Below are 23,276 nucleotides of genomic sequence, written 5' to 3' on the forward strand. Positions count from 1 at the left end.
AAAAAAAAAGTTGAGAATTTAGAGGGTTAAAATGTTGTGGGGTTGTTAACCAATGTCATAAAACAGCATGTGTGTTACTGTTACATGAGAAACTATCTGCTCTGTAAGCCTTCACCTGAAGTACAATAAAATATTAAAAAAAAATTAAAAAAAAAAGCATCATTTTCTAATTCAGGAAAAAAAAAAGAATTCAGGTAGAAAAAAGCAACATGCATTGCCTTACCTACTGAGATTTACATACCAAGTACATAAGGTATCTCTTTGTCTATGGCAAAAAGTCGCGTATCAATGATAAAGAGAGATGTACAGATAAATATATGCAGATGAAGTTCCATACAATCTCTTTTTTTAAAAATCTCTAATGTTATTATGGATTCATGGTTGGAGTGTTAGAGATGGGATTGTCAAAGGACAGGTCATCCCAGGCAAAACAGACGAAGCCAAAGTTCAAGCTGACAGGACTGTTGGTACAGTTTCCCAGGGTAACAAGCTACTCTTTCTCATCACCCCTCAAGGGCACTAGGGACTGTGGCCATTTCCCGCTCTGAGACTTCCTCTCTTTGGCCTTCTGTTTCTACATGAGTAAAATAAATGAGTTGGATTAAAATCACAAGGAACTACCTAAACGCCCATCAACAGGTGAATGGATAAACAAATTGTATAGCCATACAACGGAATATTACACTCAATAATAAAAAGGAATGAACTACTGATACTCTCTACAACATGGATGAATCTCAAAATCATTATTCTTGGGGGGGAAGGGCCAAACCCCCCCCCAAAAAAAAAGGATGTACTGTTTAATTCCATTTATATAAAATTCTATAAAATGCCAAGTATTCTGTAATGAGAGAAAGCAGATCAATGGTTGCTTGGAAATGGGGGCAGGGGTCAAAGAGAGGGGCGTGAGGGAGCGATTTCAAAGATGCATGAGGATATTTGGGGGTATGATGGATTTGTTCATTAACTTGATTGTGGGGATGGTTTCACAGGTATACACATACATCAAAACTTAACTGTATAGTTTATGTGCCGTTTACTGTATGGCAATTATACCTCAATAAAGCTGTAACAAAAATCTAATCACAAAATTATCTTTAGGTGGCTTACAACTGATTTCCAACTCTCTTTTCTTTTTTTTTTCCCATGATTCCTTGCTGATCCCTTCACCCAACTTCCCTAAAGGAACATTATTGTTGTTGTGTGCTATCAAGTCCATTCCAACTCATAGTGACCCTACAGGACAGAGTAGAACTGCCCCACAGGGTTTTCTAGGCTGCAATCTTTACGGGAGCAGATTGCCAGGTCTTTTCTCCCGCAGAGTTGCTAGGTTCAAACAAAAGACTTTTCGGTTAGCAGCCGAGTGCTTAGCCACTGCCCTACCAGGGCTCCTTAAAGAAACATCATTAACCCCAAGAAGGCAGCAATCCTGGTTTTACCAACTGAAAGTAAGAGGGGAAGCAGTAATCCTCCTAATAATTAAGGACATAGTTCTTCACTCCCCTTTCCCAAGCTCACCAAAATCTTTCTGGAATCAAAAGGACTGAAAGATGACCTCTGTTTTCCATTTTAGGGCCCAAAGTAGAGAAAGAGGAGAAATCAAAATCAAACAAATAAAAACTTTTTTTCCAACAACTTCAACCCTTGTGATATAAAGAACTGAAGCCAAAGATTTTAAAAGTTGTCTGGTTCCTATGGGGTTAACCAGGGTGTTAATTAAAAAAGGGCTGTAACTAAGAAAGAATCGGTCTCCTCCCTCTTTGGAGTGGCACTCTAACAATTAGTTTGATAAGAAAACCAAAACAAAAGCAATCCAGAGACAGAGAGATGTGGATTACTGTTGTTGTTATTAGGTGCCATCAAGTTGATGCCAACTCAGAGGGACCCCACGTACAACAGAACAAAACACTACAGGTCCTGCGCCATCCTCACAATCATCCTTATGCTTGAGTCCATTGTTGCAGCCATTATGTCAATTCATCTCATTGAGGATCTTCCTCTTTGTCACCGACGCTCCACTGAAGTAGTGGATTACTAGGGTGGAAGTACTTTTTATCTGGCTTCCACCTACCACTGCCTAAACTGGCCCAATTTGAAGTTTTGCAATTTCTGACCACTGGTCTACATTCCTGAAAGGTTACATGTGAAACAAATGTAGTACATGTGTGTGTTTTAAGTTGAATCATTTCTCAACTGACTTACTGTGGAAAAGAAATAGACTTGGGATCATTTGATTTCCACCTTTGCTATCGACCAGATTTGTCATCTTGGGCAATCCCTTCTACAAATGAAGAAACTGAGGGATAGAGAGATTTCCTTCAAGGCCACACAGCTAATAAGCGTTGGAATCCACAATTCAAACCCAGGCAGTTTGGCTTTGGAGTCCCTGTACTTAACCACTAGTATATACTGCAAGTTTCTAGAACATGAATTTTCAAACACTTCTGTTAAAGTAATCACCACGGACTTATCTGCTTGGTGACTTTGGATATTGAGTCATAAAAATCACAGCTCTCTTAAGAAAGGGACTTTCAGAACTGTTAGATGATCATCCAGTGAAGAACATGCCCTGCCTCTAGGCAAGGCCACAATGAAACACTCAGGCCTGGCTGGGAAAAGCCTCCTGAGAACAAAGTCCCACAACTTCCTCTCATAGTTCATTCCAAAGCTTAATAGTCAGAAAATTCTTAAACTAAAGCTAATTGAAATCATTTATGCTGTAGGGTAAGCGCCGTTCCTTGGATTGATAAATCCCAGTATTTCCATTTCTATTACTCATTCACTCAACTATTGAATAAACATGTATTAAGCATACCCAGCTGAGCTAAATCGCTGACCCTTGAGAGAAAACGCTCTCAAGTTCTGATAGGCTCAGTCAGGTGATAGTTAGGCTGTATGTTTGCGGGGGACAGGTAGGGTACAGAAAAGAGAGAGTAGACAAGGCAGGCTTCATAAAAGGAGGTGGGTACAGGGTTCCCAGATAGCACCATCCAGTCTACTTGTGGGCTTAACCATATAATGCTTAAATATCCCAACGCAAACTCACCTCAAGCAAACCCAGGGAGAGAGAATGGGTCAGTTCCGAGAGCCATGATGACTAGGAAACCTAACCTTCCTTTCTCTGAACCCTAAATCCGCCTGGAAGCTCCTGGGTGATGAAAATGGTTAACGCACTTGACTGCTAACCAAAAGGTTGGAGGTTCAAGTCCATTCAGAGGCACCTTGGAAGAAAGGCCTGGTGATCTGCTTCCAAAAATCACTCACTGAAAACCCTATGGGGGGAAAAAATAAAAGAAAACCGTGTAAAGCATATTTTTACTCTGACATACCTGGGTTCACTATGAGTCAGAATAGACTCAATGACGACTGGTTTTTAAATCTGCCCGACAACAGTGGCTTGCTATCCTCCCTGAAAAAGCTTTTCATTTATTTAGGCTGTAATTATGGGGACTGAACCTTCTCTTCTGGAAACAAAATAACTTTAGTAGCTGAATTAGAAATTCTCCTGTTTGATGCTACTGAATAGAGAATGGTGAGGATGATGTCAGGCCCTTAGACTAGGAGACACAAAGCACAGATTCTGGTCCTGTTCCATTATGTCTTTACTCAGTATTTACTGAGTACCTAAGCACAGGGGATGCTGAAGAAGACAGTTCCTGCCCTCAGATAATTTACAGTCTATCCAGGGAGATAATGAAGTGCACAAGCCCCTGTACACTGTTGGAGTTAAACTCCAGATGTCAAGGAAGAGCAATGGAGGCTTTCATTGACTGTCACACCTCCACCCTCCCACCCCCGCACATCACTGAACTGCTTACATTCCCTTTATTAAAATGGGGATAATTCCTTCTTAATCTACTTTATGGTGCTATGGAGGCTCAAAGAGACCTCAAAAGGCTAAAGCTTCCAGAAAAGTATAAAGGGCAATTCAAAGTAGAACTGTTGATTGGCGACGTAATGGTGCTAATTTGCATACTTAAAAAATTTTCTTCCAGCTGGGCAATGGGAAAGGGGCCAAGCAAAGGGCTAGACCGGTTGCAACTCTCTAGTATCGGCTCCGAAAAAAAACAGGTACCTCCCAAAGTGGCTTTTGTCCCAGTGTGGAGGGGAACCCAGAGAAATCGCCAAAGTCGCAACCTCAGGAAGTGACACACTTGGTCTCAACCCTACGCCTGCCAGACCAGCACCCGCGACCCTGCGCGTCCTCCCGCAGACTCGCTCTCCCGGCGCTCCTCACCCCCAGCCCCACTCCCAGCCCCACCCCCAAATGCTTGACGGAGCCCTAGAACCGCCCGGGCCGAGTCGCGGGCGCTCCCTCGTGGCCACAGGTGGACAAAGACCACCAGGAGCCCAAGGGGCGGGGCGGGGCGGGGAGGACGAACTAGGGAGAGAGGTGAAGGGGGTTTGGTCTTACGCGTGAACTGATGGCGTCATCGGAGCGACGGGCCCGAAAGGAAGTAGCGTACTGAGGGGTGTGGCGGTTTTCTGCGGTTGCACGGGGGGTCGGACGAGTACGGAGCGCCTAGAGGGACAGCCGGGTACGCCGCCCACCCCACTCCACCCCCCATCTTAGTGCGCGAGCGGGGCCTAGTTGCTTTTCCTGGCCCGAGCTGATCGGTGATCCTTGTGGGCTTGCGCCCCAGCACCCTCTATCCTTCAGCCGGCCCACTACTGGAGCTTGAAAGAAACTCCTTTCCGCCCCGTCCCCTCCCTGTTAACCCCCAGGCAGGACTGAGCGGAAGCACTTGGCGCCCAGGCCCGACCCAGGGTGCTAGGGACGCGTGACCCTCTCGGAAGAGTGGGGGAAAGGGGCGCGAGGTGGGGCGGGTGGCCTCGGGGAGACCTCGGGAGGGAAAGTATTTGCTGAAAGGATGCAGCTGCGAATCCGCAGCTGAGACCACCACGATGAAATAAGCGCCTCGCAGACTGCGTCCGAATTACGTTAGACTCGAAAGGCGGAGTCCGCGTCCTGTGCGAGTAGGCCCAGACACGCCAGACTAGGAACTTTGCTGTCTGTCACCATAGATTTTCCAGATCATTCAGTGTTCAGGAAACGCGCTTCTAGATGCCATCTCTTTGACTTACTGGTGTTTGAACGCAGTTGAACCCAGGAGCCCAGAGTTTCTTGGACTCGGGAACTCCCCTTTCTCCTGTAACGAAGAGTTTTTGGGGACCTGTCAGGTGCAAAGTGCCAGTCAAGTATATATGGGAGGGAGTGTGGCTGCTGTCTTGTTCAGAGCCTTGTCCCATTTAAGGCCAAAGGAATCACTGGGAAGGTGGACGAAAGGCCAGAGAATCCTACTGTGGAACTCTCCTCGCGTGCTGTCTCTGCCATTCGAGCATCTGAAAGGAGTAAATAATGGTTGTCTCTGAAATGGCAGGCAATTAGGATTGGGAGGCTCTGACCAGAATTACATAGCCACAACTGCCTGTCATTTGACATCCTCTGTAATTTCGTCCAACGTAGTGCAGCTGCCTCTCTTCCCTTTTTCTAGCATGGGTGGCTCCATTGACAGCACGTTGGTGTTCACAGGAAGAGAAGGCTGTGTTCTGAACACTGCCCAGTTGGTACTGGTTCTCCCTCGCAGGGCAGTGTCTGGAGCCACTGCCTCTTTAAAGAGATGTGGAATATAATTCTATGGTTAAGGAATGTGAAAGTTGACTGAGAACAAGGATGAAGAGAGTTGTAGATCTAGCCTTGTGCTCATTCTGCACCAGGCTGGGTGTGAGCCACTCTCAGGGAGCTCACATTGGTGAGGTACCCTTGCTGTCAGCTTTTCGCCTGGCCGCCAGACCACACGTTTTCCCATCTTTTCCCTAGGATACAGGTTCGCTGATGGCTCAGTTGGGAGCAGTTGTGGCGGTGGCTGCCAGTTTCTTTTGTGCATCTCTCTTCTCGTCTGTGCACAAGATAGAAGAGGGGCATATTGGGGTATATTACAGGTAAGGCGGAGGCAGGCAGAAGTTTGCACTTCCTGTTAAATGGCGCCCTTTCCTAGTCACTGTCTGGCAGATTCGGCTGAATATCTGCTTATATTTTGTTAAAGAAAGGAGTCTTTCGAATTGAGCTTTTGTATCAGTGACTATGATGGGGAAATATACATGTGTGTAAATGTAAAACTTTTCTTAATATTCTAAGATGATGCCATGGATGGTGATTGATAAATGTGTATGTCGATTTAAAGACAAAACCTAAAGGAGACCAGTGCGCCTTGCAGAAATACCGTTTTCTGTTATATCCCTCTGGGATTCTTGGCTCTATACTATGAGGTCACTTCCCCAAAGGCCAGCTGAGTCCCAGTTATTGATGGCAAACTGAGAAGATAGCCTACTCTGCTAATTATAAAGAATGTTTACTTTAGGACTACTCTTTAAAATTAACATTTCTTGAAAAATGAAAGGCTCTGCAAGTTGATTAATGTCAATCAAGGCAAGTCCCAGGATGGTGGTTCTTACAATAAATATTACTTCACTGTTTTATTGCCTTTAAAAATATATGTATCATATCTTTGACTTCACAATGTAAAAGCAAAGAAACAGTTAGAAATCATGAGTTGCTTTCCTTTTAGTAATCTTCATAACCCAGTTTTTTGATTTTAAGTTTTTATAAACCTCTTCTCTGTGCCTTGTGACGCTTATTTCTGGATTACCAATAGTAAGTTCCAAAACCGATCGGTTCCCCCCGCATCTGCTTACAGGTACCAAAAAAAAAAAAAAAAAGCTTTTAGTTAATCATTTACGTACAACTTGATTAGAAAAGTAGCTCTGCTGCCCCTCCAAAAAAAATTTTTTTAATTGATTATAAAGGGTAGTTAAAATTATTCTTTGGTTTCTCATGCCACTGGACTCTAATGTTAGTGCAGTTAATTGATAATTACATTACTGGATTTAACTGCCCTAATGAACTGCCAAAAGCTCAGTGAGTATGACAAAGTAAGCCAGACTTCTTCTCTTAGCCTAAGTATAGCCAGAGATTCTTCTGTCTTTATTCCACGTAGCCTGTGTACCTATTTTTCTTCTTGCAAAATGAATAATGATTTGATGTTTTACCGTCAGGCTTCCTAGAAGGTGAGGGTAGAGCTGAGTGAAAGGAAGGATCTGTGCGTATGGCGCTGGCACATGCCACTATAGATGAAATGTTTATGGGGCTGAAGTGATAGTTGGCCCAAATGGTATTGATTGCTTAAGTAGCTAAGAGAGCCTTCTTGCTAACTGAGCCTGCCTCTCTCTCCCTCCTCTGCAGAGGCGGTGCCCTGCTGACTTCTACCAGTGGCCCTGGTTTCCATCTCATGCTCCCTTTCATCACATCGTATAAGTCTGTGCAGGTATACTTGGCTTGTGTGGTGTGGTTGGATGACTGCAGATTCAGAGTGGTAACTAATGTGTGATTTGGAATTATTTAGCCATTGAGTGAGTACAGTGCCTTTTCAGGGAATGATGTAAAGATAGATTCATTTATTTATTTATTTAATAAAGAATGAGGCTCCATTTATGTTGGAGCTTTACTTGATTGTTGAAATAGCTGAATGAGGTCATTGCCTTGGCCTGTAAGCCCTAGCTGGGAATTATTTCTTTGCTTCAAGACAAAGCCAGTCATATGTATATACTTGTTTATGTGTGCTGCATATAGTTTCAAATATAAAAGAAAGCACATAGGGAGCACAGTTATGGATACTTACTAGATAAAACCAGACACCTCACGGGATTGGTTTACTGGGTTTGAGGGCTTAGGACCATAGTCTTGTGGGGCAACTTGGTCAATTGGCACAATATAGTGCATTAAGACAATGTTATACATCCTAGTTCAGCATCTGGGGTCTTGAAAGCTTGCAAGTGGCCATCTAAGATAAAACTATTAGTCTGCACTCATCCAGAGTGAAAGAGAAAGAAGGAAACCAAAGACTCAGAGAAGGAACTAGTCTCCAACACTAATAGTCTACACAATGGTCTCACTTACCTTGAGACCAGAAGAACTAGATGGTGCCCAGCTGCCACTACCTACCATCAGACCGTTCCAGCTAGGGGCTCAATAAATGGTCCCAGATACAATGGGAAAAAAAGTAGAACAAAACTTAAATTCCTTTTTAAAAGGCCGGACATACTGGACTGCTAGAAGCTGGATGAACCCCCGAAATTATCGCCCTGGGATACCCTTTAAACTTAGAATTCAAACCACCAAAAAAAAAAAAAACCTGAGTAGAGGCTTAAAGGTTAAACACACTTGGCCAAGTTACTGAAAATATGCAACATAAATGTAAGACCTCTGTCCCACATACTCTGATATATAATTGTGGAGGTGACAGAATTAAACTATTATTTTTACTAGTGTGTCATTCGTTTAAGAGAACATTTCTTTTTTTCTAATTATCTTTTACAAGTTTTTTAAATATGGTTAACAATCTGTTTTAAAATACATCACGTATATAAATAGAATGACTTTTCTACTGATACAAAACTGAAGTTTTATAGGCTAAGAATCTGATTATTATTATTACCACTCAATAATGCTAATTATATGCTATTATTATATCTTGTTATACAAACTAAAAATGGGAAATAAAATAATTTGGGTTTCCTAAAAAAAAAAAAAAAGCAGACAAAACCAGAGAAGAATCCATTCTGAATGTGTAGAAGGAAAAGTTGGGGAGGAGGGGTGTTTTAAATCCCAGGTTACCGTGATAAATGGAAATGTAGCATTGGTAGTTCTGTTGGTTTTTATTTGAACTTCAGAGCTGTGAACATAATTTTGGTAGGGGGCAGGGAGTTGAACTTGGTGAGGGAAAATGACATCTAAAATAGTAGAGTTAGCTATGACAGATCTGAAGCCTGGCTAAGTTAGACTAGTTATCTTTGAAGTGATTCCTGAGTGTGTTCAGCCAAGAAGAATAAGAAGTTTGAGAGAATGGCTTTTAAACTGACCCAGGAAAATAATCCTGCGGTACCTCATCAGTATTTTGTCTGTATGTTTCTTATGCCATTTACTGGGCTTTGTGGTTTTCAAATAGGAGCCCTGGTGGCCTGCACGTTAAGAGCTCAGCTGCTAAACCAAAAGGTTGGCAGTTCGAACCCACCCAGTGGTCCAAGAAAAAGACCTGGAGATCTGCTTTGGTAAAGATTACAGCCAAGAAAACCCTGTGGAGCAGTTCTGCTCTGTCACATGGGGTCGCTGTGAGTCAGAATCAACTGAACAGCACCCATCAACAACAACAGTTTTCAGAGTACTTGCATGTACATTATTTCATTTGAGTCTCAGAAATAATCCTGAGAATGGGCTAGCAGGTATTCCAGGCTGAGACAAATAAGGGATCCACTCTTTCAAGACTAGTAAGTGGGAGAGGTAAACACAGATCTTGGGACTCCTAGTACAAGGTGTTTTTCGCTAACCTTTATTACTCAGCTCATGTGCATAGTGGTTCACTTACATTGAAGCTTGGTTACCTTCACTTGGTTTAGTCTCACATGTGGTAAGTAAGGAGGGTCAGGTGGAGTGTTCATGTTAACAAAGGTAAAGCCCAGCCCAAACAGGTGTACAAGGACAAGGCCATTCAGGAATTCCAAAAAATGAATAATTGTTCCTCGCTGCCCATCTTACAGCATTTTATGTCTCCTCTATTTCCAGACCACACTCCAGACAGATGAGGTGAAGAATGTTCCCTGTGGGACTAGGTAAGCTACCAAGAATAAAGCTGTTAAGTTCAAGTAAGTAAGAAGAAGGAGCATTTGGCTGGCTGCAGCAACAGACAGTGATTAAACCTGGTGGTTTAATCTGTTTTCCTATCCCCTAGCTTCCTCTACTCTGATTTGCCTAAGTGGTGGAGTAGTGCAGTAGAGAAAATAGTAGGAGGGCCTTGAACACCATGATAAGAAGTTTGGACTTAATCACTCTGTGGGGAGTGAGGTGAGGATCCATTAAAGGTTTTAAGCAGATAAATGACATGATAAAGCAATGCTTTAGGAAGGTAACTGTAGCATAACTAACTACGGAGAATGTCTTAAAGGTAGCAGGGGACCTTCAGGGCAGGAGATCCAAAGAGCACACCATTGTGTGGTCCAGTTGAGAAGTAAAAAGGGCCTAAACTGGGATAGAGTAACAAGTTAAACACCACCACGAGGGAACACTTGGACAAATCCAGAACCGGGACATCGCATAGCCTGATCTCTCCACCAAGACATTTTATTGTACATCAGAGTTTTTCTTTTAGAAACTTGTAAAATTACTAGATTTAATGTGCAAGATTTGCATTAGAAAGAATACTGTGGATGAAAAGAGACTTACGAGACGTAAACAAGTGTAGTGATGAACCTTGATTAGAACCTGGTTCAAAAATAACAGCTATAAAAGACATTATGGGAACAATTGGGGAAATTGAGGTGAGGTTAATGAATTACTACTTGTCTTAGGTTTGAGAACGGTATATTTATGTAGGAGAACGTCATCGTTCTTAAGTGATGCTTGCTAAAGAATCAAGGTGTAAAGCATCAGAACTACAACTTATTTTGTAATGTTCAGCAAAAAAAAAAAAAAATAAATAGGACCAAGTGTTAACAGTTGTCGAATTTAGGTATCAATATGTAGGTGTTCTATTTTCTCAACTTTTATGTATGTTTGAATTTTTTTATATATAATGAAAATTTGTGTTGGGGAATAGTGTTGAAAACAAAGTGAGAAACATCGATCATGAAATTCCACAGTGACCTTTTAAGTTCTGGGAACCACTTGGCCTTCTACAGTTTTTTCCCCTGCAATTGATTGCTTTAACCAAAGGCATTGTTTATTCAAACAATAGGAACTCTTTTCTTACTGGCCCTGCAGAAGTCTCACTTTTTTCTTCATGGAGACGGTTTCAGGAGGTGTGATTTTTCGGGAGGTTGTGTTCTTTATGCGAGCTCTGAAGATCTCCTACTTGGAAGCTGGGGTTGTCTTCTAACCTCCCGGGAATTCTTCTCCTGCCCAGTCACACATCTTATGCCATTGTCTTCGGAGACTACACTATATTCCAGAGCCTGTTAGTGACTTTTTTGTCCATCCTCTCTCTAACAGTGGTGGTGTGATGATCTACTTTGACAGAATTGAGGTCGTAAACTTCCTAGTCCCAAATGCAGGTAAATTTTTCCAGTTTACCCTCCGTCCCCCCGAGCTTTCTTTCCCCAGCGTGCCACCCCTCTATCTATCACAGTGCCCAGGAAGGGAGAACATCTATGTCTGAAAAAGTTTTGAGTTTTTTCTTATTCTGAAATCTGTCTTTCCCTCCCCAGTGTATGACATAGTGAAGAACTACACTGCCGACTATGACAAGGCCCTCATCTTCAATAAGATCCACCATGAACTGAACCAGTTTTGCAGCGTACATACACTTCAAGAGGTCTACATTGAGCTGTTTGGTAAGAAAGTCTTTTCTGACCATGCCATGCTTTGTAGCCCTACTTCTCCTGATTGCCTACTTCTGAGCTGTGGGGTAGGAAGAATATTGCAGGATGGTTACTTATGAACAGGAATCCAGTGCTCAGGCACTGGTCACAAAGGGAATGCCTAGAAAGCATTAATGACAATGGAAGATGATACGTTACCATGGTTGAGCTTTGGGCACAGGAATAATAGTGGCATAGAGTACTCACTTCTGGTCTGAATCAGAGTACTGGAGAAGAAATGTGTTCCCACTGCCTGTTCCTAAAATATCATTAGATAGTTAAGATTGGTTCTAGAAGAACCTTAAAGATTAGCCAGCCCAACACCCTCACTTTAAGATAGGATACTGAGGCCCTATGAGAGAGAGTGGTTTTCCTGAGTATAGCTAGTTGGTAGGAGAGCTAAAACTAGACCCTCCCTCTATTGGCTTTCCCTCGAGTGTTCTTTCCACCACACCATGCTGAATGAAGGGTACTGGGATGAGTGACGAAAACGGTATGGTTCACATTTAATTTTAGAACTGGGATGAGGGACCGTAGCCACTTACAGCTCATATAACCTTTGTGATTGTTTTTTTTTAACCCTGTACCTTTGCTCGGTAAAGATGAGGAGGAAGACACTTAAAAAGGATCCATACGCTTAAGTAGACACATTTTTGTCAAAGTAAACACAGCCTGACTTCAGCAGCACTGGAAGGAAATATCCAGTACTGTCACAGGTCTTTTGTGGTAAATTGTTCTGTTTCAGCTTGCTGCGAGGAGTTTTATAGTAGCCAATGCTAAAAGTAAATGATTTTTTCAACCAATATTACCACTGTTCTTTTTTATTTATTTATTTGTTTATTTTATAATTTATTTTTGTTGTTGTTGAGAATATGCAAAGAAAAAACATAAACACCAATTCAAGTTTCTCCATGTCCACTTCGGTGACACTGAGTACATTCCTCAAGTTGTGCAACCGTTCTCACCCTCCTTTTCTGAGTTGTTCCTCCCCCATTCACATAAACTCATTGCCCCCTAAGGTTCCTGTCTAACCGAGTTGCTGTTGTCAGTTTCATCCCAGCGAGACAGATCTTAAAAGAGCGTAATATTCAAGGCAGACAGTCTTTACTAGTTAAGCTGAACTATTGCTTGGTTTTAAGAAGACTTCAGGTTTAAGGTTTAAAGATTATCTTAGGGAAGTAGTTTCAGGGGTTCATCCAGCTTCCATGACTCCAGAAAATCTAGATTCCATGAGAATTTGAAATTCTGTTCTGCATTTTTCCCCTCTGAATCAGGATTTTTCTATAAATCTTAGTATAAGATGGTAGCCGGGCACCATCCAGATTATAATTGTTCTTGTTATTAGGACTCTACAATGATCTTTCCCAGGAATCCTCATAAAAAGGGCCCAAGTAAGAGCATTTTTTATAGTAAATAAAAGGAGGACTCACTGACATTGCCAATGATCTTAGTTAAATAAGCAGCCTTTTGCATTGTGTTTAAGATAAGATTTGGGAAATCATCAGAATCTAATCTGTTGAAACATTAAAATCCCTTGCTTACTGATACGACAGCTGAAGAAAGTTCTGTTTTAAAATCCTAACAATCAAAGCATAGTGATTAAATAAGTTCATTATTTAGCTTTATGGACGTGAGCACATCACTCAGCCTTTGTGGGCCTTAGTTTTGGTATCTACTAAAGGAAGGCGTTAGACTTGCTATTCCTCAGAGGCTTTGTTTGGGCATAGGTAACCAAGAATGGCCACTTAAACCTGATGGCAGCTGACAGTAAGGGAGATGATTCAATTTAGAAGTCCCAGCCTGGCTGCATTAAGTCTTCTTCTGAGTGCCCTTCTAGGATGTGGTTGAGATCTTGTGGGCAGGGGACAGAGATGAGAGCTAGAAAACCCTGAGAAGGAGGCCAGAGAAGGCAGCTTTGGTGCTGTGTTGCAGGATCATAGCTCGAGGCAGAAGGGGGAACCAGCGAAGCTCTTCCTACGCTTGTCTCTGAAACAACTCGCAGTGAATTCCAGACAGAGGACTCAGGACCAAAGCAAATAACACATCAAAAGAGTTGGGCTTGCTTCCAGAGCTGTAAATTTTAATTTTCTCCTCGTGTTGTTTGATGGAGTTCCTAATGGAAACAATCTTCCTTGGGGCTGTGGACGTCAGAGTCTGGATTTCTTTTAGAAGCTTCTAAAATTACTAGATTTAATGTTCTCAGCTCTTTTCAAAATACCTAACACAGCTATTCCTTCTTCCTTCTTCCATGAAGGCTGTCAGTTTTCCTTCTCTTTGGCAGCTATCGTCTAGCAAAGGGCTGCTGCCTAACTCTGAAAATGTGCTAAAATTGTTGTTTGTTCTCTTCTTTAAGCTCAGTTGCCCTATAGCAAGGTTGATATTAACCTATTTTCAACAACAAGGGTGATTTTATCTTGAGGCCACAGGAAAAGGATACTCTTAAGTCTAGCTTATGTAGAAGGACTGCTTAAGTATGCTCTTCCAAAAATCTTTCAGACGTCTTTCGCTTTCTGGACTTCGATAAGCACACTACCTTGAGAAGACCTTCTGCCTGTAGGTACATTCTTGAGCTGTGTTTTAGCTTATACTCTACCCCCATACTTCCCTCCCCAGTGTCTAGAAAGTATAACAACTCATTTTTCTGTGTCTGTCTTGATTCCAGATCAGATTGATGAAAATCTCAAACTGGCTTTGCAACAGGACCTAACCTCCATGGCTCCTGGGCTTGTCATCCAAGTAAGCATTGCCACCACAGAAGAGCCCCCTCATGAAGTTGCAGCCCCTCTTGGAAGCAATGTCCTTTTTGTGCAGGAAGATCATGGACCAGTGGGAGCTGCTTTATGTCCCTCACCACCCTCGCCTTCCCATCAGTTGTTATTTTTATCCTTCTCCAGGCTGTGCGGGTGACAAAGCCCAACATACCTGAGGCAATCCGCAGAAACTACGAGTTGATGTGAGTAGACCCTCTGCTTAAGCTGTCACCACTCTCTCACATCTCCCGCCTCATCCCATCCCAGAGTTATTCCAAGCTGTGCCAGGCTTTTATTCCCTTTCTTGAGTATTTGTTACAGCCTGTTGCACTGTAAAATGGAGCAGGCATGTCAGGCCAATCTCCTGGGCTCCTTAACAGTGATTGAGAACCACAGGAGAAGCCCTTTAGAGCAGTGATGCTTTAAAAAGGGCCAGAGGGCCTTGTTTGTGTTTAATAGTTCATGCCAACGGAGGAGACGGGCACAAAAGAGCATTAAGTGGACAGGCAGGTGTATTTTACTAAAGTAAATTGTGTTTTATTTCCCACAAATGAGTTATTTTGGGGAGAAGAAAAGCCATGTTAATGTCTGCAGCAGATCAGCTTTTACCTGGGATGCTGAACTGCCTTCCAGAAGAGAGTAAGAAATTGTAGTTTGCCTCTTTTTAGCAGATGGGTTTGATTTCTCCAGGGAACAGTGAGGTTCCTTTGGAGCTTTTACATAGCGATCTCACCACCGCACACTTTTTTCCCTTCAGGGAAAGCGAGAAGACAAAGCTTCTCATTGCAGCCCAGAAACAGAAGGTGGTGGAGAAGGAAGCCGAGACAGAGCGGAAGAAGGCCCTCATTGGTCTGAATGTGGTTCTGGAATCCCTCTTTCAGGGCAGGAGGGCTGGGGATGGTGGGAAGATATAAGGAAGGCACAGGCATGGTTAGACTCCAAAACCTTTTTCCATAACACAGCATACTCCAAGAAGCAAAGTTGAAATTGTCAGATCATAGCCAGGGATAATGAGTTTTGAGTTTCCACATATCTCTTAAATGAAAGGAGTCCCTCTGTTGATTCTTAATTTATAATAATGGCTAGCACTTTTGACCACTTACCATGAGCCTTGTACTTTTCTAAGCACTCAGTATGTGAATTAACTCCGTACTCACAACCACCCTGCACAGTAGGTACTATTGTTAACCTCATTTTACGTAGGAGGGAACCTGCTCGCAGAGAGGTTAAATAATTTGCCCAAGGTCATATGGCAAGTAAGTGGTAGAATGGGGTTCAAATCCAGAAAATCTGATAACAGAACCTGTGTTCTTAATACTGTCTTTCAACAAGAAGCCTGACTACTTCCTAAAATGAAGTGGCAGGTAGAAACTTATTAAAAACCGAACCCATTGCCTTCAAGTCGATTCTGACTCATGGCAACCTTATGTGTTATGGAGAACTGTTCCATAGGGTTTTCTTAGCTGTAATCTTTATGGAAGCCGATCCCCAAGCCTTTCTTCCCCAGCACTGCTGGGTGAGTTCACACCATCAACTTTTACATTAGTAGTCAAGTAAAAACCATTTGTACCACCCAGGGACCCCTCAGCATTGCACGTGGATCCCAGAAACTTATTAGAGAATATTCCTTAAAATAGTCCTTTGAGGGAAATAGCCTGCCTCATGGCTTAGCAGAGAGGTTAGGGCCTATCTCTTGCCTTCCTCAGAGGCTGAATGACTCTTCTCTCTTGGGCCTAGTTCTCCTCAGTTACTATTTTGTGCTGATGGTACGGTTCTGTGCTCATGGTACGTTACATTTCTGCCCTTGTGTGCTGTCATGGCCGCCGTCTGGGGGCAGTGGCGCTCCATCTGAGTTCACCCACTGTCTCTCGCATCAGAGTACTCAGATCAGGGGAAAGGTGAAATTGAGTCAAACCCTCAGACTCTCAGGACTCTTAAGTCTTTTCTCAACCTCACTAATACAGAGGCAGAAAAAGTGGCCCAGGTCGCAGAAATCACCTATGGGCAGAAGGTGATGGAGAAGGAGACTGAGAAGAAGATTTCAGAAATTGAAGGTGAGCAGAAGTGAAGTTAATGCCTGAGTTTTCCTCAGACCCCACTTTGTGGCGAGCGTGTGAGAGTTGTTTCCATTGCTCTTTAATCTCTGTTCTAGAATGTTATGATTTCTTTGGAACATCACCTTTTCGCTCTGCTTAGACTTGAGTTCTGAGTAAATTTTGGCCAGTCTAGCATCAGTTTTCCACTTCAGAGAGCGTTCGTTCATCCAGCGTATGCTAGTTGAGTGCCATTATGTGCAAGACATTTTGTCAGGCATAAGAAAAAGGAAAATCAGGTGGTCCCTGCTGTCTTGGTGTTCACAGTCTAGCAGAGGCCCCAGCACATTGGAAGTAAACTGAGGAGCTCGGCCAAAACAGCAGCTCTCTTTCATGCCTTACACCCTCCTCCTCAGACACATTTTCAGCTTCTCAGTCTTCTCTCAAGATCTGTGTAGATGTTAGCCTGGTTTGAAGAAGATACCTTTTCAGCATCAACAGCACTTGAGCTGGAAAGAAGTGTTTTCTTTACTGGCTTTTCTGAATACCATTCTCCTTCAGTGCCCCACCCCTAAGCCCTCACCTCATTCTCACCGCCCACCTTTCACTTCACGTGGTGCCTATGTCAAGTAAATTCCAGCACAAAAATGGGACTGCAGGGCCCAGCCTTCAAGCTACAAAGTGCTGTGTCCCATTATACTCATTATGGGGCCTGTCAGGCTTTGCAGGGGCCTGTTGAGGAGCCAATTAGGATTTCACAAATCATTGGCTTCTCATCAGGGAGCTCTCAGCTGAACAACACATTTTTATTTCTTATAAATACATGTCACCAGTTGAGTCAGCTGCATGACAGCCCGAACCTCAGCCAGACTACAGGTTCGTCACACTTCGTCTCCCTCCACCCCAGGGTCATGCTGAGAGCATGCAGTGAGAACCCACCCACAGACTGATCTTTCTTCCCAGGCTTTTTGCTACAGATATTACTCACATGAGGCTGGCCACATTCCTGAGGCAAGGAAGGAAATATCAAAAGTATTCTATTTACTTGACAGAAAGCTAGGCTTAGAGCAGACCAGGGAAGTATAGTGCTTGCATAGTGGCAGTTTAGATAGATTTTAATCCAAACAGCTGTTGGTCTGGCCCATGGCATGTAATTCTCTATCAGAGTTATACCATCTTAACCAGTATTAATTAGGAACTTTTTGTGAAATGATTAATGGAAATAGAAGGGAAACAGAGTTGGGGAGAGACCGACCTATTTATATTTCCAGCCACTCCTCACTTAGTGACTATCTTATTATCCAATATTTCACATTTACGACAATAGTAAAACATCTACTATCTGACTATTTTGCGCATATTAACGACGTACATCTGGCAGTAACGAATGCCAAGGTGCGACATGAGAGTAACACTGGCTGTGACGGTTAAGGTTATGTGTCATGTTGACTGGGCCATGATTCTCAGTGGTTTGGCAGTTATGTAATGATGTAGTCATCCTCCATTTTGTGATCTGATGTGGTCATCTTCCTTTTTCTTGTAATGCCAATTTTTGCCTAACTGCCTGGTCTTTGGAACCTAATTGTGTCAATAAATGAGAAAGGTGTATTTTATTTGTGGCCCCTGGTATATTCCGGTTTAGGGTAGATCTGCCCCAGCCATATTTGGAACCTTCGTTGGGTCTCTTGCTTTTGCTATAGAACACGAGAGAGATGAGAGGTGGTACATTGTGGAACTGGAGGTTGAGACTGTTTGCTTCCCAAAGCTACTCTAAAGGATGCAGTCATGTGGAAACAGGATAGTAGTGCTTTTTTTTTTTTTTTTTTGCCTCCAATAATGGCTAGCGAAGTTTATGTTTTGGGCATGGCAACAGACTTGCTCATAGTCCCTATCATGGAAAGATGCTTTCAAAGCACTTTTTCATCTTGTTTGATCCTTACAACAATTTGTAGAATAGGAAAAAAGTGGTTTTTTCCCAGTTCCATAGATGAGGAAGTCTAAGCACCAGGTGGCGGGGGATGGGGGGAGGCAGCCTCCTCAAGGTCACGAAGGCAATCAGGAGAAAATATACAGGGACCAGAAAACAGGTGTCTGATAGCTCCTGCACTCCTGCATACCACCCTGTTGTACTTCTTCCAGTTCCTTGCATTCTTTCCCTCCTTAGATGCTGCGTTTCTGGCCCGGGAGAAGGCAAAGGCTGATGCTGAGTGCTATACTGCTATGAAAATAGCCGAAGCAAATAAGGTAAAGGCCTAGCCCAGCCTGTTGAAGAGAAGGTATATATGAGTTTAGGTTTATATTGCTTGAGAGTCCCCAGGGTTGGGTGACCACCACCAGCCAGAGCCCCTCATGGCCAGAACTGATGACTGCTGTGCTGTGTGGGACAGCTGCTTCCCTCTTTCTTAATGGTGCCTTGATAGAAGTTTAATTTTTCTGTTAAACCTGGAAACTTCTAAAACTCTTCCAACCCGGGGCTTGCAGATCTGAGGTTACATTCTTAGAGAAGGGGTTGCTCTGTTACTAATGTAGTAGTGAGACTAGGAAAAGTAGAGAGGGGAGTATTTCTTTGACAGAGACCCTCTCCATGTGAAAATTGAAGAGGTGCCACCCAGAGTTTGCTGGAATCTGGCTTCAGCGAAGTCATCTTTACTTTTTGTTTTGTTTTTTTTTTGTACAGCTGAAGCTGACCCCTGAATATCTGCAGCTGATGAAGTACAAGGCAATTGCTTCCAACAGCAAGATTTACTTTGGCAAAGACATCCCTAACATGTTTGTAGACTCTGCAGGCGGCCTGGGCAAGCAGTTTGAGAGGCTGGCTGACAAGCTGAGTTTTGACTTAGAAGAGGAGGAGCCCTTAGAGGCAGCCACTGAGGGGAACTGAAAATGTTTTTATACAACCTCAGATGACACTTGAAGAAATCTTTATTTTTTAATGATGAACCAGAATGTCCCCTCCCTCCCACACTACCTGCTTTGACTCACTTCAAGGTACTATGGTGAAAAAGAAGAAAGGGACTTAAATCTACTACCCTTCCTGGTAAGGGGGGTGGGGAGCTGATGATTTGGGAGTTTATTCAGGTGAGTAGGTAATTTAACTTCCGATAAGATTTGTAAACCATTTAACCTTGCATCTCCAGGTACTAATTTTGACCCTTGAAAGCTGGCTTACTAGGGATGCTGGAGGAAATGTAGGATGTAGCCTCCAGGTGACTTGATTTCTCTTATTTGGGAAAACGTGGTCCAATTTTCTCACCCCTGCCTCCCAGGTGGGAGGTGTCTGTAGGTGAGAGGTGTCTGTGGGTGAGGCTCAGCAACTGAGCAAATAATGTGCTTATAAGTTTGCCGGGAGAGCCATGGAGAAACAGCTGCAGAGAATGTTTGACTTTCCTGGCAGTTTTGTCTGTATGGGTGTGCTGTCTTGAACCCTCAAAAGCAGGAACTGGTGCTAGGTTTTGCAAGGTTTTCTATACACTCCCCTTCTTGCCCTAGCATTTAAAGAGTGTGGTGGTTTCTGATGACATTTCCAGAGTCAGTGTTTGGGCACCACCACACAATTCTTTTTGGAACTTTTCACCTATCCTCTGATTGGTTTTTTTCCCTCAATCTGTTTGCTGGTTCCAGTCAGCATCAAGAAGACAGAACAAACACTCAAGTGTCTTCATAGCTGCTGAAGGGGAGTCATTGTATCTATTAGCTGTACCTGCTTGGCAGATTATGTACCTTGAGATCCAGTGTCTTTATTGTTGTGGAGATTCCACATTGAAGAGCTCTGATATCGTGTACAGAAGAGGAAGAAAGGTCATCCAAGAGACTTCCTAGTCTAATTGCCTATGGCTTGTGCTGGGAGTGAGATTTGTCTGATGTAGTGATAAAGGGAGCCCTCAGTAACATGTGTTTTTTAATCCAGGGCTCCAGTCGGGTCAGACTGAATGTCACATCTCTAGAGACAGCTATGTGAATGTAAGTCCAAGTTCATGCCCAAGTCCCTGGGTTGGAATGGTTGCACCAAAATCAGTTTAAAATGTTTATTTTTCCTTACTACTTGGAAAAATTTGAGCCACACTGGGAGATTCAGGGTCAGGGGGGCACAAAGATGAAAGAAGCTTTCTTCTTATATCCAGAAGTGAGTGCAGGGGAGGAGGCCGTTCTAGCCCTTGAGTTGTGTACAGCAGTATTAAGTGGAGGACAGTTATTTGGAGTTAACGTGCAAGGTACTATCCATAACCAGGAGCCCTGGTGGCATAGTAGTTAAGAGCTCGGCTGCTAACTAAAAGAAAGGCAGTTCGAATCTACCAGCCACTCCTTGGAAACACTATGGGGCAGTTCTTCTCTGTCCTGTAGGGTGGCTATGAGTCAGAATCAACTCGACAGCAATGGGTTGGGTCTCCATGACCAGCTCTGGCTTAGGATTTCACCTTATTAGCTGCCCTCTGAGACTCCCGTCATACCCCTCCTTCCTATGTGAATAATATGAATGTTATTTTCTGGCACAGATCCCCACCTCCTATTTGGTCCCATGCCCACATTTCTGGCTTATGGAATGGCCTTTTCTCAAGCTGGAACTCCAGCCAGCTTGCTCCTAAGTAGTACCAGCTTGTCAGGAGTTTGAAGAGCATCCGGCCTACCTAGGAAGTTACAGACCAGTAACTCCCATTGCTTCAAATATTGCTCATCTCTGTTCTAATTCCTGGGACTCAGAATTCTCAAGCCACTGGTCCTGGTCACACTCTGTGCAGGCATCAAAATGTTCCTGGGGAGTGACAGATTTAATTGTGCTCAAGAGTTCTTGCAGAAGGTGGTCAGTTTCCCAAGACCAGTATAGGGTGTCCATTAAGATCGCTCATTTCCTCCCATTTCAGTGCCATTGGTCACTTGCTAAGAGCAATGTGGCAGGTCCAGCATCCCAATTTACATATTTGTCTGCTTCTCTCCTCTGATCTCTCGCTGCATGAGCCTCAGAAAACACTGTTTCACTACAGTAGAATCAGGAGCAGGGATATCTCAGCCTCTCTCAACAGCACGTTTTGCTCAGGTTCCTAACTTGAAAGTCTCTCTAGTACTAACATTCAGTGTTAGTTTGTCCTTTGCACTAGATACACTTCAACCACAAAAGAGCCTCAAGAGTAAACTCCTGCTGCAACTGCCCCACCCCCTCGGTGTTACTGTCACTTCCTCAAACAAAAACATGAATGTTGTACTCATTGTCTTAAACCCAGTGTTGCCTGTACCTGCCTGAAAAGTAAAATCATGGAATTTAACTGTTTCCTTAGCATAGGGCAAGTAACCCATCTGTCTGCTGTGTCTTTGTTTTTTTTTTAACACTTACTAGAAAATCTGATCTTAAAACGTTTGAATTCTAAACATGTAAACTGTGACAGCCTGCGATTTTGTAGGCAGTAGCGTCATGGCTGCTATTTATAAACGGAACTCCTGTTCTTATCAAAATAAATAACTTCATAAAATTCAGTTTTTGTAGGATTTTCCAAGGAAAAGTCACCTTGGTTGAATGTTTCTCACTCATTAAACTTTGCAGAAATGATTCATAGTCAGTGCTGTTTTTAATCACTTTTTTAATATGAGGACAGAATGTGTGCAAGGAAGCCAAAGTTTGTTAATTTTTATATGACAAAAGTAAAATAGATTTAGAGGAGTCCTATGATCATAGTAAGTTGAGGGGGAAAAAAATCACTGAAAGAATCTTAGCATTGTATTCATCACAAAAAAAGTAGTTTTACAAGTGATCTGTAGTGATGTCTGTGAGTCTGTGTATCTTTCAACACTGATAACGTCACCATTTATAAAGAGTAAATAGTGAAAGTAAGACGATGGTGTTTACCAGCTTCGGCGTTGAAGTTTTACTTAGGATAAACTGTAACTTGGCTAGTGGCTGTTCTGTGTCTGTGAACTTAACCACTGCTTCTTTAGTTCTGTCCTACAGAGGCCTAACCACTCTTTCTATTGTTTCCATATATAAAGAGGTAATAACCAATTATTTTGTGTTTATATTGCCATTCCCTTTTATTTCTGCTTTTGTGTAGGCTCGTGATTGAACAGTCAGGCTGATTCTACTTTCAAAGATCCCTGAGGGCTTAACGACCCCCCTTGTAACTGGGAAATTATTGTTATATTAATCATTCTGTAAATGACACTGCTGGAGTAATTGCTGTGAGTTGATAGCTGGAAGAATTGTTTTGGACAGCACTAAAGGTCTTGTGTGAATTTATGTCTTAGTTTTATTTTCAGTCTTGCTAAATAAAATGTCTTTGTATTTACTTTTTTACTAACGTGAAATTTAGCTACAGCAAATACTAAGATAGGTGACATTAAAAAAAAACCCTGCCTAGTAGTTTAAATACAAGATCTCCCTGAAAATCTATTCAGATGAAAATCTGTCCCCCTTATCAACATAGAAACAGGGAGCACCGAATTTGTGAACATGGCATAATTCTTGGTAGATGCTTTAGAGATTTATAATTTTAAAGAATTCATATACCTCTGCAGTTCTACTCCAAAGGGCAGAGATATTTTCAATTGGCCCCAAACTCATTTTGGTATCAATTCAGTGGAGAAGTCCCAGTCTCTACTCTGAAAAACCACTTAGCCTAGTGTTGCCAAGTAAAATACAGGATGCCCTGTTAAATTTTCATTTCAGATAAACTATCAATAATTTGTAGTGTAAGTATATCCCAGATACTGCATAGGACATGTTGTTGTTAGGTGCCATCGAGTCAATTCTGACTCATAGTAACCCTGGGTACAACAGAATAAAACACTGCCCAGTCCTGTGCCATCCTCACAATCATTGCTATGTTTGAGCCCATTGTTGCAGCCACTGTGTCAGTTCATCTTGTTAAAGGTCTTCCTCTTTTTCGCTGACCCTCTACCTTACTGAGCATGATGTTCTTCTCCAGGAAGTGGTCCCTCCAGATAACATTTCCAAAGTACATGAGATGGAGTCTTGCCACCCTCACTTCAAGGAGCACTATGGCTGTACTTCTTCCAAGACAGATTTGTTCATTCTTCTGGCAGTTCATGGTATATTCAGTATTCTTCGCCAGCACCATAATTCAGAGGTGTCAGTTCT

The 23,276-nt window shown here is 42.7% G+C and overlaps 1 protein-coding gene and 1 long non-coding RNA gene across 3 annotated transcripts in view; one reads left to right on the forward strand and one right to left on the reverse strand.

Moving 5' to 3' along the window:
- The window catches only part of LOC111821837 (uncharacterized), a 19,696-nt gene extending 15,514 nt beyond the window's left edge, over positions 1–4,182 (reverse strand). Inside the window, exons 1-2 of the long non-coding RNA XR_002825173.1 lie at positions 4,076–4,182; positions 3,047–3,272 (exon numbers count right to left, since the gene is read on the reverse strand). This is a non-coding gene — a long non-coding RNA (uncharacterized LOC111821837). The remainder of the gene's footprint in view (positions 1–3,046; positions 3,273–4,075) is intronic.
- Positions 4,183–4,432: 250 nt separating this feature from the next.
- ERLIN2 (ER lipid raft associated 2) lies at positions 4,433–22,464 on the forward strand. Of its 2 annotated transcripts, XR_002825169.1 has the most exons (13): positions 4,433–4,538; positions 5,822–5,943; positions 7,244–7,325; positions 9,620–9,666; positions 11,042–11,103; positions 11,257–11,382; positions 14,072–14,145; positions 14,304–14,362; positions 14,917–15,008; positions 16,124–16,213; positions 18,357–18,436; positions 18,870–20,152; positions 22,231–22,464. XR_002825169.1 is itself a non-coding variant. In XM_004383396.2 (12 exons), exons 2-12 carry the CDS (start codon positions 5,837–5,839, stop codon positions 19,071–19,073), a joined length of 1,023 nt encoding a protein of 340 aa, XP_004383453.1. In that variant the 5' UTR covers positions 4,433–4,538; positions 5,822–5,836; the 3' UTR covers positions 19,074–22,464. The 2 variants fall into 2 exon arrangements, 1 of the variants encoding a protein (XP_004383453.1); XM_004383396.2 differs by having other exon boundaries at positions 18,870–22,464.
- Positions 22,465–23,276: the final 812 nt, after the last annotated feature.

The sequence above is a fragment of the Trichechus manatus genome, unplaced genomic scaffold (genome assembly GCF_000243295.1).
Source record: "Trichechus manatus latirostris isolate Lorelei unplaced genomic scaffold, TriManLat1.0 scaffold00109, whole genome shotgun sequence".
In the NCBI taxonomy this organism is placed as follows: Eukaryota; Metazoa; Chordata; class Mammalia; order Sirenia; family Trichechidae; genus Trichechus; species Trichechus manatus.

What these genes read in the sequence shown, in the direction of transcription:
- ERLIN2 (XM_004383396.2), top strand. Translation starts at nt 5,837, where the DNA reads ATGGCTCAGTTGGGAGCAGTTGTGGCGGTGGCTGCCAGTTTCTTTTGT. An exon ending in CTTCCTAGTCCCAAATGCAG is followed by an intron (nt 11,104 to 11,256) that starts GTAAATTTTTCC and finishes TTCCCTCCCCAG; the next exon opens with TGTATGACATAGTGAAGAAC. An exon ending in GAAGATTTCAGAAATTGAAG is followed by an intron (nt 16,214 to 18,356) that starts GTGAGCAGAAGT and finishes TTCCCTCCTTAG; the next exon opens with ATGCTGCGTTTCTGGCCCGG.